This window comes from Notechis scutatus, chromosome 1, assembly GCF_049901735.1.
Source record: "Notechis scutatus isolate UNSWTSFEM ecotype Mainland chromosome 1, rNotScu1.2, whole genome shotgun sequence".
Classification (NCBI taxonomy): Eukaryota; Metazoa; Chordata; class Lepidosauria; order Squamata; family Elapidae; genus Notechis; species Notechis scutatus.
Window position 1 is genome coordinate 214516076 of NC_142009.1, and position 13967 is coordinate 214530042.

The following is a 13967-nucleotide window of genomic DNA, read 5'->3' on the forward strand; positions in this document are numbered from 1 at the left end:
GGGGCGTGCATAAAGCGCACCAACGTGCCTACCGTCCCTGTCCTATTGTTTCTCTTATTCCTCTTTTATTTTTCTTATATGTACCCATTTCATGTATTCACAACTATGTATACACTTATACTTATTATCTTGTAAACAATTGGCAAATCAAATAAATAAATAAATAAATAAAATGTGAGGGGTCTGTAAATATTTTCACAGCCCCCTTTTTGACTCGTGCAGTATACAGGTCCTCGGTTGAAAGCAGGTTGGTAGTAGTTTTTTCTGCAGTCCTAATTATCCTCTGAAGTCTGTGTCTGTGTTGTTGGGTTGCAGAACCAAATCAAACAGTTATAGAGGTGCAGATGATAGACTCAATAATTCCTCTGTAGAACTGGATCGGCTCTTTGTGCTCAAACCTTTCTGAGTTGGCGCAAAAAGAACATTCCCTTTCCCTTTTTGCTAACTCTTCTCCGCCCCTCTCACCAGCGATTGGCTGTTCCGCTTACTTTTTGCGTTCCACCCAATGACAAAGCTTAGAACTCCCTTTTGGCATTTTCACTGCCTTGCCTTGCAATGAAAGGGGCCGCTGTCCTTTCTCCTCCTTTCCCTTCAATTTTTTTTTCTCTGATGATCATCTCTCAAACTTTCAGGGAGAATGTTACGCGCTTGGTATCAATGCTGATTTTGGGGGGATCCATTCACTTTGAGACTTCAGTTAACAACAAAAATGGGGTTAAGGTACCTATTTAAATTTAAAGTATATCTTACTTCTAAATCATTTCACTTTCTCGACCACGTGATTGGGGTATTCTCCCAACTGGGTTGTAAAACTAGCTTGGGTGACTTTGAGGCAGTCACTATTCTCTCTCAGCCCAACCTACCTTGCAGGATTGTTGTGGGAAAAACCAGGAGGAAGAAACATTAGGTATATTTGCCAACTTGAGTTACTTACAAAGTCATTAAGGCGGCATTAAAAATAAATCTAATAAGTAAAACAAGGCTGTAGCAGAAAGAGCATTTTTGCAGCAATCAAGCACTGCAGTAACATACTCAGGTTTGAAAGTAAAGCCTAGAATTGTCAAATAAAAATATCATCCTTAATGCCATTGCTCCATTTGGCCCATTTTGCAGCTTCTCCAACCTCAATGCTTGTGAGCCCCTTATTTGATTAGAAATAAGACCTGGACCGAAAGATAAAAGATTGCTGTCTTGTTGGGGGTGACCACAGTTTTATAAAATACTAGAATTTTTTTTCCATTTGTCTGCCTGCATTGTTATATCACACCAAGAAGTTACAATGTATACATGAAGACTTTTTTTTCCCCTCTTGGTTAAAAGTGGCTTGAGTTCTAAGGTCATGCAGCCATGTCATCATTTCCACAGCATTTTTTGATTTGGCCACATGAGGTTCTATATTCCTCCTCCACTGTGGACTGCACTTGGGTGGATGCCGAGTGACATATCAAAGAGTTAAACTCAATTATTTCACAATTAGACTTCGGGTTCCTAGTTGCAACATGTAGACTGCTTTCCAGAGGATCGAGAATCCCTGAAAATAGAACAATGAAATGGCAATATTTCAGTAGTGGGATTCAATTTTTTTTTACTACCGGTTCTGTGAGCGTGGCTTGGTGGACGTGGCAGGGGAAGGAGACTGTAAAATCTCCAGTCAGAGGTGGTATTTGCCGGTTCTCCGAACTACTCAAAATTTCCAGTACTGGTTCTCCAGAACTGGTCAGAACCTGCAGAATACCACCTCTGCAACATTTGCGTCTTCATGAGAACCTCGCTAGGCAGCCTTCATTGGAAGTGTGGGCCACAACACATTTAAAAATGCACAATCCTAGGAATCAAAGAAGAATCTATGGTTGCAGACGGAACTAGGAGGATTTAGGGACACAAAGTGAGTATTTTGATTCAAAGACTCTGCTAATCTCTATGGATTAAGCATTTAGCTAGAAATCCCCATTAATCTAGCAGTCTACTGTTCTTCTATCCACTGTTTTTAATTGATTCTAATATTTTTGATTGTGCTCTGATATTGTATTTATCACAGCAAATTTAGTTTTCAGTGAGTTTTATATCACTTGAAATCTCTGGGCAACAGGAGTTTCTCATCAATACTGTCATCTATTTTGTCCAGAATCTTCCAGTTCTAAACTCCTCCTACATATTCTTTTTTGATACAAAATTCTCTAGAGGCACTTTCTATATCCTTAATTTCACATGCTAACAAAATAATACTTAGGATTATCCAATGCAGATTAGAACTCTACATTGGAAAAAGAGATGCCATATGTTCAAGCTGACTTTAGAAAAAGCTGACGAATACAAGACATGTCAATGCATGCTAGATAACTGAGAAAGCCCCCCCCCCCCCAAAAAAAGGCCATGTGCTTCATTGGTTATACAAAGGCCTTTGATTGTGTCAATCATATCAAGTTGTAGAATGGATTAAAAGGGGGAGGGTGGCACTTCAGCACATCTCACTATCCTTGTGAGAAATTTATATATAGGTCGGAAAGTTTCAATATTGACAGAACATAATGAAATAGACTAGCTCCAGTTTGGCAAAGGAATGCAGTAAAGGCACTTTCCCCTTATTTATTCAGTCCATCTGCTGGATTGGGGAAACTGGATTACATAAAGATTAACATGATTTTAAAACTTGAGCAAGAAACATCAATAACCTGTGTTATGCTGATGACACTATAGCTCTAGCCAAAAATGGAAAGGATCTGCAAGCCATAGTAATAAAATTCAAGGAGCACAGTGAAAGGGGCAGGGGGGAGTAAAATTATAAAATATTTTTAAAAGACTAAACTAGCCTTAGAATAACCAGCCTTAGAAATGACAGTGAAGATGTTGAAGTGGTGGGTAGCTTCTGTCTCTTAAGATTATCCATCAATAAGTAAAAGCAAAAGCAGTTAAGAAATACACTGCAGATTAACACTGCAGATTTGTATTTGGCAGCCAGGAAGGCCTTGGAAAAGATACTGTATTCAAATGCCATGATGTATCTTTACTTACAAAGATAAGGATTGTACAATCAGTAGTACTCCCTGTGACACTCTATGGAAGCAAAAGTTGAACTTTAAAGGAGCAGGATAAGCAGAGTACTGATGCCTTTGAATTTTGGTATTGAAAAGATTTCTGAGAAAACCACGGACAGCCAAAAAAAAAAAAAAAAGTAAACCAATGGCTCATCAAGCGAATTAACTGAAAGCTTTTACTCAAGGCACCAATGGCTTGGCTCAAATTACCCTACTTCAAACACATTATAGGAAAACCTCCCTCTCCAGATAAAGCTTTAATGCTGGTAATGATGGAAGGAAAGGGAAGAAGAATCTTTTGATATTGTTTTTAAAGGCTCCCCGAAACCTGGTTTATGCTGCCAGAACTGGGGCTCCCAGGGGGATTTATCTCAATGGGCTGTATTGCTGAGGGGCGCCATTTTATCCTCCCTACAAATTTGGCCTAAGCTCAAAGATGACTCTAGGGAATCCAGTCAAGTCCAGTTCTTTATTTGCTTACACCTAATAGACAGAATCTCACCAGATTAAGGCTATAATCTTCTAACCTAACCTGTGAAATACTAGGGTGTGGCTATGGTAAATCTTTTCCTCCTTATCCCCATGGAGTTCAGGACTGCACAGTATCATATATTGTGCCTCTCTCAGGAACATGCTGCCTTATGTATGTCTCGTTTAATGAAAAGAAGGCCTAAGGGTGACATGATAGCAGTGTTTGATATCTCAGGGGCTGCCATGAAGAAGAGGGAGTCAAGCTATTCTCCAAAGCACTCAAAAGGCAGAACAAGAAGCAACGGGTGGAAACTAATCAAGAAGAAAAGCAATCTAGAATTAAGGAGAAATTTCCTGACAGAACAATTAATAAGTGGAACAACTTGCCTCCAGGAGTTGTGAATGCTAAAACACTGGAAGCTTTTAAGAAAAAATTGGATAACCATTTGTCTGAAGTAATATAGGGTTTCCTGCTTAAGCAGGGGGTTGGACTAGAAGACCTCCAAGGTCCCTTCCAACTCTGTTATTCTGTTCTATCCAGCCACAGGGTAATTGCCAAGATTCCCCTCCCACTCTTTTTCTTGATGCATATTCCATCACACTCTGCCCATGGTTACTATTTTTGTTTTTATGTTAATTACTGTAGGGGTCTTTTTAGATGTTTATCTTTTTATATTAGCTATTTTATTCATTATGTGCCACCCAAAGTTGCAGCTCTATGAATTTGATTAATAAAGAAGAGGACAACCAGTACAAGGTGTACTCAGTTACAATGGTGATGAGTGCCTTCTTAGAAGAGCTAGAGGACCAGGTTAGGGGAAAAAAATCTCATGGAAAAAATCTATATGGCCACTAAGACAATAATTTGGTGGCACACAATTAGTCAATCTCCCTTGAAAGGGAGACATTCAGGTTGTGAGTTCTCTACCTGCCTAACCTGTTGGAGATATGGGGAAGGTGCCAGGTAAATGCATTTCTCTGGAAAACAGATGCTGGCAACAGCGTCCACCAAGCACAGCACCACAAAATGGGCCAGAGCATCTAAAAACCCCAGAGAACCCAGAAAGGGCTTGAGATTACTTATCTTTCACTCTATAGGAGGAGTGTCCAACCTTGGCAACTTTAAGACCTGTGGCCTTCAACTCCCAGAATTCCCCAGCCAGCCACGATGGCTGCGGAATGCTGAGAGTCGAAGTCCATAGATTTTTAAGAGTTGCCAAGATTGGACAATACTACTATGTAGGATTGTCCTTCTTCTACCTATGCTTCCTAATTGCCTCAACATCTATATGTCTTAGCGGGATATTTTTCAAAAAACATCTATTAGACCAGAAGTCTCCAAACTTGGCAACTTTAAGACTTGTGGACTGGTTGGCTGGCTGAGGAAACCATCAAGAAGGAACCACATCCCAAGTACGATTGGCAGGGCAAGCTCTGTGTCAGAAGTCTCCATACTTGGCAACTTTAAGACTTGTGGACTTCAATTCCCAGAATTCTCCAGCTAGGCTGGCTGGAAAATTCTGGGAGTTGAAGTCCACAAGTCTTAAAGTTGCCAAGTTTGAGGCCCCTGCTCTATGTAATCAGCCAGCAAACTCACTCCTCAGGCACTGATGTTAACCTTAACCTGGTAAAAAAAAAAAAAAGCATCTGCAAGAAAACAACCCAGCTCAGCAAATGCCAAGAACCCAACATTTCAACACTGAACTGAATATAGTCTCTACTTTTTTCGGGGGGGGGGGCTCTTTTCCAATCCTGAAGCCCCAATGCAACCATGTTAACAATTAACTTTGTGATCTAGGCTTCCACAATACTCTCAATCACAACAGCTCAACCCTGAGTACCTTTATAACATGCTGAGTCATAAACTGAGCAATCATATTTTAAGTCTGCATGTCATGCAACTTTGGCACACTTTCTTGCTTTAATGATGAAATGGGACCCTTATACTTTCTCCATAGCATTTCATATTTTGCATTGATTTAAGTTCTAGCACTATCAGGCCTAGCATTACATGTACTTGAAAGCCATGCCTGATTTTGTTGTAGAAAAAAAAGTAATCATGCTAGAAAACAAGTAAAAAGATGAGGATCTCAATTAACCCCTCAATAGGCTGCAATGGCATAACTGGACATATCTATGCTATAATACCTGCTTCTACTGAACAGGCACCTGCAATTGTGGGATCTTGAAGTCTAGCTCCAGCTGTGCAGCTGACATACGGTATGGACTTTGTAATACTTGAAATATGATGTTTGTAGTACTGTTGCACTGGCTTAACCAGCCTAGGTTTCCTTGATTTGGCCATCACCAGCTCTGCAGATGCTAAAACAGCTGAATTCTATTGAAGTTGATTGCTAATTGCGGGAGAGTTAAAAACTCCAAGCAAAGGGGGGAAAGTTTCTAGAAAACAAAAACGAAAAACCAATGGCAAGACTGTATTGCCATAACAAACCCCACCAGAAATAGAGGATCCTTTTTAAAATTTAAAAAAAAAAATGATATTTTATTCTGTTGATGAAAATCCGATGCTGTCCTCTTCTTTCTAGCCTGGGACTTAATCGGGCCGGAGTCTCCAACCTTTCCTCGGGAAGCGAACGTGAGGATCCCTCGCCGCCTCTTCAGCGACCGAGAACTCGTCCCCCATTTTGAGTCCACGCCGTCCATCAGGCTCCTTTGGAGAGACGCGATTGAAGGAAGGCACGGATTTCTCCGCCCTCCGCCTGTGATTGGTCGGCATCCACTGGGCTGAGGAGTGAAATAGTGGCCCTGGCAAAGCAGGAAAAGCTGCAAAGGCGAAGCGCGTTCTGAGTAGTTTTTGGAGGTCTTCGGTCTTTCTCTCGTCCCTGTCCAGAATCTCTGACTATCTCGCCATTATGACGCAGGTGAGTTCTAATACCCTCCTGGGACGAAGAGCGGGTTTTTCCCCCCTCTTTCTCTCTATTGAATTACTCTTTTGTCTTGCGTGGAGGGCGGGAGGGGGAAATGCGTGCCGTGCCTTCTAACTGCCCCGCGCCCATTTGCTTCCTTCTCTTTTGTTTCCTCGCTAAAGAAACCTTGCTAAATTAAACCTCATCGGCTCAATCCCTTGAAATTCTTCGGTTTCCCTATCGCTGGCGACCTGCCCTAGCAAAGCTGGGGGGGCGGGGGTTTCGTCCCTGCAGGTTTGTCTGAAGTGATTTTCCACGTGCAATGAATGCGAGAATTATTGTTTGAAATGTGTTCGGCGTCTTATTGGGTGGGGGGGAACCTATTCAGAGGAAAAATAAACTACCTTTTAAGTTTTTGCCAGCAGCTGAAGCGCGTTCAAAATGCCTACAAGAAAGCCGCTTCTGATCCTTTGGTGGTGGTGGTTGGGGGATAAATACTTTGTTTCCAGTGAAACAATCGGTAACTGACTATAGTTGAAAGCTGAAGCGGGTAGTGTTTGCTAGTGTAACTTCTTTTGATACAGTACGTAACAATGTTCAATGGTAGGGACGTGTGTGGGAACTAATCGGAATTGTAGTGGGCAGAGCCAATTTTACTTCTGAAGCAGCAAGGACCTGATTTCGCAACATTTCACAGTATTTCCCAACCCATGTCACACTTTTGATCTCTGTAGGCTTTGTTCAAGCAAGCACTCCTATCTGTGTAGGATGAAAATAGAACCCTGTGTGCACACATCTCTCACAATTCAAGTTGAAATTGCTGACAGGTGCATTGGGTTTAAACGGAAGAACATTTTAGGAATGACACAATCCTTGTGTTGAATACAATTAAGAATGGACAACTTTCAATCATGGGAGCACTAAACCTTTTTTTCTCCCCCCTTATTGCATCTACTGAAATAGGCAGAGTTTGATAAAGCAGCTGAAGAAGTGAAGAATCTGAAGACACAGCCATCAGATCAAGAATTGCTGGATCTCTACGCCCACTTTAAGCAAGTTACAGTTGGAGATGTAAATACAGGTAAGAACTACCGGTAGTAACTATGTGCACAAGGTTGCAGCATCTCAAATGAATAAAACCACCTTGACTGAGCAAAAACTCCGGAATTGATATGAACATAACTATTTCCACAAAGCCTGCATGATAAAAATACAAATCTATTGAGCTAAAATCAAGATCTGGCTCATCTTTAGCCACACACTTGAATCTATTCTACTTTCACTTTAATATTTATGTTCATGACAAGCTTGCTAATAGACTTCAGCTTGACTTCTGATTGAAAACTCCTTATTTGGTCAGAGATGACCAAATAATTACAGGCAGAGATGCACACCACTTTAATATGCCTAAAAGATCATTATTCCAGCATAACTTGGCTATTAATACATGGTCCTCAATGACTTATAACTTCCTGTAATATTAAAAATTAATTTCTTAGTGAAATATGTATTTAAATTGTGTTTGATTTCTTCCCCTCTTGTGTCTAAGACCTTGAGGCATCTTTCATTAAGCAGAGATTGAGAACCTGCTCCCTAATCCAACATGCCAGCCACTACATGTATGGTATAATTGCAGCTAAAACATACCTATCACAATATGTTCATTTGTATACGTCACTATTTATATTGTGCCTTTATTTCGTGCAACTCAGGGTAATGTTCCAGGATCTAACTTTCCACACAACAGCAACTCTGTTAAGGAAATTGGATTAAAAGAGAAAGGCCTAAAGTCACCCAGCCTGCTTTCATGCCAATGCGGAACTAGAACTTTCCTGGTTTCTAGTCCAGAACCTTAATCATGACACCAAAGTGTTTCTATCACATTACTGGTCACAATGATTGCTGTGGTTCTTTGACACAGTGCTAGATATTGTTCAAGGTAGCCATCTCTCCCAGCCATCCTGGGACAATATCTTCTAGAGTTTCCTTGTCAGTATGTTTCTGTGTTGCTTCTGAAAATCTGCATGAGATTGCAAACAATGTGATATTAAAGTGCACCTCAGGTTTCTTGATCTATTGTTCTAATTATTCCTCATAAAGCAATAGAGGCCAAGTGTGGTAGAACCTGTGGTTAATGCCTTAAGCAATATTCTGTAAGCAGACTTAGCATATTATGATCCTAAGGAAGATTATATGTTCCAGGCAAGATAGACAATCAGAGATAGGAATTAAATCATTGCATAACTAATTAAGAAATCTACCTTATTGGCAAAAGTTTTTAGCCGACATGGTGTGTAAGGACCATCACACTTCAGGCTTCTACTGCTTTATGAGGATTAATTAAAATGACTAGACCAAGAATCTTGGCACATATCATGGAACTATTCCAAAACAGGAGTTGTGGGAATTGCAGTTTCAATTTCTAAAATCATGATGGTTATGCAGCCTTCTCCACTGAGCTTTTGTTTATGGAATGGGAAGTTAAACTGAAAAATTGTAACCTAATTTTCTTGACTAATTTTGCATGAATTATGATACAAGAAATGATTGTAGAAGCCATGGCATATTAATGCATGAATTTTTTTACTCTGCAAATGCTAGGAAACTGAAACCAAAGTGCCAGAAGTTTGATTTTAGTTGTAACAGAGCATGATGTTATAACAGACAAGTGGTAGAAAATATAAGCTTTGTTTTGCATGGCTGTGCCTAGCTTTATATGTTATGAAAAGTGCCCTGATAAAAGATGGAAAAATATTTTACTGGTAGTAACATTCAATTAATACCTTACAATTAACTAAGGTTTCTACTACAGACATGTATGAATATGTTACAGGAAGGTTATCTAAAAAAAACAACTAACATTAGGTCAAATGAGCCATAAGCATCGTAAACCTTTAAACTGGAATAAGCAGCCTAGAGAACTCCAGATATCTTGGCCTTTGTAAGCCATCTTCCTTGTTCAACATAGCCAATGTTTGCGTTAGTTGTGGTCTGATTTATGTAAATGATACCAGATTCTCTGTCTCTTCTTCAAGATCTCCTACTGTATGTGATAATGGTAAGTTGTATGAAAATTTGGAAAGAAACTTAGACTAGCAGTCCTACTGGGGGGAGGTGAAATCATGAGAATGCACTTACGTTAATTGTGAGAATTGAGCCGGGAGGCAATTCTTTATTATGTCATAAACCCTTTTAATCCCTGCCTGCTATTATAATATCCTTGCTTTCTTAAAGATTTGGCCTATTGTGCAACTGATTCAAACTTGATGGTGGTTTGAAATACACTGCTCTTTTATACTTAGATGTTCTTTATAGTTTCAAATAATTTTGCTTACTCATATAAGAAAGGAAGCCTAAGGACAGCTTGGAGACTTAAAAAAGAGATCTAGAAGCTTCTTCCCTAATACAGTTGCAGACATTTGAGGGAGAAATAAAGCTCCCAGCTGAGCATTGCTGGCATCTCTGCTGGGGGGAAGCAAGGGAGAGTTTTCTCTGGGTTACTGTTGCCAACTTGAGCTCAAGGTCATCCATTCTGCTTGGCAAGCAGCAGGTTTTCCCCAGACAGTCTCATTACCAACTTTGAGAATTAAAAGTTTAAAGTGGCAGATTTGTTGAATGATTCCCCACTGCATTCATAGCTTAGACCAAGAGTTTAGGCATATAGAACAGATCTCCAAAATATGTTTCACGTGAGATAAGTACACAACCCTGATTCTTTTGTTCTGGTGACCTGTCAGAAGAAAAAGTGCCAAAAAATGGACAGATTGTCAAGGTAAGGAAGATTGCTCTGCTCAGATCACTATCTCACTAGGCAGAAGCACACATCATTTACTGAGAAACTAGAGTCCATGATCACAGAACAACATGTAAAAAGGAGAGTACACAGCAATATTAGTATAAATGTACACAGCAATATTTTCATCCACATGCTTCGGGTTTTACAAAGGTTTCAGACTCTGTATATCATTCAGAGTGAGTATGATATTAGATCTCTTTCACTTGGATTTTATATATAGTTGTATTGATGAATACCTGGTTGGAGTTAACCAGGAATCTAAAAGATTATTCATGTTGAGTTCCCACAGTACGCTGAGTCTAGAGTCTTGGGTAAAGCAGGCACAGCAAAGGGTTAAAAATAGGACTCAGTTTAGTCAGGATAAATATGCAAACATGGCCAGAAAGTTCCATGGAGATTTTCTAGAATAGGGGTGCCATCTTTTGTTCTCACAATGGCTCTATGGATCCTAGGACCCAATGTCAGATTTATCTGAATTCTTGAAATACAGTTGCAAATGCAATTAGATGTATAGCAATTATAAGTAATACATAATAAAAAGCACACTATCTTCATCCGAAAGAAAATGGGGCTTTAATGTGAATAGTTTCAGAATAGAATCTTTTTCTACCTTTAATAGAAGAACTACTTGCTAGAACCAAATATTCACTCAAAATTGGGAATATATGTTTTTCATTTATTTGTTTTATATTTTGCTGTTCCATTCACTGAGATAATAAGGGAGACAAGCAGATAGAAAACAAATTATTTTTGAAAATTTCCAGGTACTCTGGAACAGGGGTCTCCAACCTTGGCAACTTTAAGACTTGTGGACTTCAACTCCCAGAGTTCCTCAGCCAAAGTTTCTCAGCTTTGCTGGCTGAAGAACTCTGGGAGTTGAAGTCCACAAGTCTTAAAGTTGCCACGGTTGGAGACCCCTGCTCTGCCATTTCACACAATATACAAGTTGTTGACTTGTTACGATGTACCACTAAAAGCTACTTGCAACCCAATTTCAAAGTTCCAGTGCTGTGCATACACAGTGTTGTGTGACTACTTCAGGCACTCTACAACTGCCCCACATTTGCAGTGCTCCATGGTCATGTGACCATGATTTACCGTGTTTTACCGGGGGGAAAAGTGTTTACTTCCAGTTTCCAGCAAAAAGTGCTGGAGTTGTTGCAAAGAAGGTTATAAAATTGGGTCCAGTCACATGGTGAATAATTTACAACTGTCACGACTTAAAAAGCATAATTGCCAGGCTCAGACATGGTCATAAGTCAAGAACTACCTGTAGAGCCTGTTTTCAAATCTTTGTGACCTAATCTGCAACAGAAGAATCTGACTTCTGCATGAGCGTACGTGTCAATGGGCATGTTAAACTGAATGATGCAAGCAAAGCTTGTCCATATGTATGTCAAGATCTCCATTGTAATAGAAGCCATGCTCAGCGTCACATAACAATTCACGGTGGCTGGTTTTCCAGCTGTATAGGAAACCTCTTTGACATAAGTACTGTTAGCAGTAATAAGCAGATCCCCTGTAGTGTATTCTGACCTACCGTAGCAACAACTATACTATATTGACTGGGTGGAAAAAGATTACAATTATCGGCACCATTTCTTCTCTGGTTTTCTAATGAATGTCATGGATCACTAAATAGTAATCGTCCTACACTGGCACAATGTTTTGTTTTAAGTTAGAACAGCTACAGTTTTTTAGCAGATCACAAGAATTTGTCCACCCTACTGCAATGAAGCACTTTTAGTGTTGTGGCCAGTAATTAATATCTGGTTTTTTTAATGTGCTTTCAGTCTCTCAGTAAGCAAAATTTAAAATATATAAGCTCTTAGTTTAGCATATAAAATAGAACCATGTCAAAACTGTCTTGATTCCATATAATTTTTTTTAGAATCACTTGTTCCGATCGTACCTCTTGCATAGCCTGTAAAATTAAAGCACATTATTTTTGCTCAAGTGAAGTCTCCTCAAAGCTGTGATTTGTACTACAAGCACATCTAAGAGCCATGTGACAATGTTTTGTTTCAGAACGCCCTGGAATGTTTGATTTAAAAGGCAAAGCGAAATGGGACGCCTGGAATAAGTTAAAAGGTAGGCCTTGGCAAAGACAAATGAAATATACAAATGACTTATAAGCAATTCTAACCAAATCTTCAGCCTGCAAATGGGAATCATGTCATCTCTATGTTCTTAATGGGATTTGTGACATGAAAGGCAATTAACTTTTGTAAATGCTTCTTTTGCAAAAGGGAGTCATTGAAATTCAGTGCCAATCTAAAATTCTTGAAGAAATAAAAAGGATAGAAATCTCTTAGGCAAATTCTTACCTGAATATTGATGGTTTTAAATAAGAACATTTCTACAGTAGAACTTGACAATGATAAGAATCTGAAAGTTCAATTAATTGGTCAGGATTCCCAGATAAATTGAACTGATGAAATGTATTGCTTGTTCTTACCAAAAAGTATGGCTTAAATCAAAACTCAACCTCATTAACCAAAAGTCCATAAAAGCTAGGAATAAGAGTCCTGTTAAATGCACAATGCTCGGCATAAGTTAGCATTAATATATGTATTATAATTGTTATTGAACTTTTCCCCCAGTTTATAGGGGGGAAAAGTTTATAGGGGAGGAAAAAGCTCCCTGAAAAATCTAATTTAACTGAAACATTTCTGGAGCCATCAAACAATGTTGATCTTGATGATTTCTCATAAAGAAAACTTGCATGCATTTTCAAGTTTTTGTCAATCTTTTGTATAATTTCAAATTGCAGAAGGAATAGCCATGACTGTTTCTTCATAGGCATAACGTCACTTATCTTTATGCAACAAATTGGCACACTGGAACCATTACTTACACAAGAACTCCCCAATTAGCTAGTTTTAAAAAGGGAGAAATTGGGAGAAATGAAGCTAGTTGCAAAAGGGAGAAATTGGGGTAGTAAATAAATGGGAATTGCAAAAAATTTCATACTATATTTCTGCTCACCCACCAAAAAACTTTTTCCCCCTTCAGGTATGTCCAAAGAAGATGCAATCAAAGTATATATAGCCAAAGTTAATGAGCTGAAGGAGAAATATGGAATGCAATGAACTCCTGCCTGAATGGAAATATGCTTTACCAACAATATGGATACTTAAATTGTATAGCACACAGTACTGCCAACAGTGCCAAACATTTGCCACTTCTGAATAGCAATGTAAATTTTTCTTCTAATGGTTTATAGAATAAAAACACCCAGTCAGTGTTCAACTGATTGGTAACAACAGCTTCTTCTACTTCTTACTCATTAAAGCGCTACAGTAATTCATACTGTAAGTATGAATTTCCCTGGTGGGTTCACATATGCTTATTCACAATAAACAAACCACATTTAGTTTTGTGTATTGTGTGCGCCAGCCCCTGATTTGCCCGTTTCCTCCTTTGGGTCCTGGTATGTAGACTGTTCCAGCAACTCGACAACAATTGAAACATAGACAAACTGCTGTACAGGTATACAGATTGCATAGGCAGATAAATTCACCTCTCCAAATAAGTTGCTCACCTAGATCTAAGACTATCCCATACCAATTACCATGTTAGCATGTAATCCTAAACTACTGACAAGCAAATATACATCTGCTGGTTCCTTTGCAAACAGTATAATTAGCTGGGTTTTTTAAATGCATGGTTTGATTAGGATGACCAGGTCCAAGCCAGGCATATCCTTAGGTTGTGCAACAGACTATGCAGGTTTGTTAGAAGTGTCTGTTAAGGTGCTTGGTCGATCCTAAGAGGAGTGACCATATACTTTATGCT

At 39.2% G+C, this 13967-nt stretch overlaps 1 protein-coding gene across 1 annotated transcript; it reads left to right on the forward strand.

Moving 5' to 3' along the window:
- Positions 1-5690: 5690 nt before the first annotated feature.
- Positions 5691-13437, forward strand: DBI (diazepam binding inhibitor, acyl-CoA binding protein). The gene is made up of 5 exons (XM_026665411.2): positions 5691-5726; positions 6053-6388; positions 7337-7454; positions 12198-12260; positions 13185-13437. Exons 2-5 carry the CDS (start codon positions 6380-6382, stop codon positions 13259-13261), a joined length of 267 nt encoding a protein of 88 aa, XP_026521196.1. The 5' UTR covers positions 5691-5726; positions 6053-6379; the 3' UTR covers positions 13262-13437.
- The last annotated feature ends 530 nt before the right edge of the window (positions 13438-13967 follow it).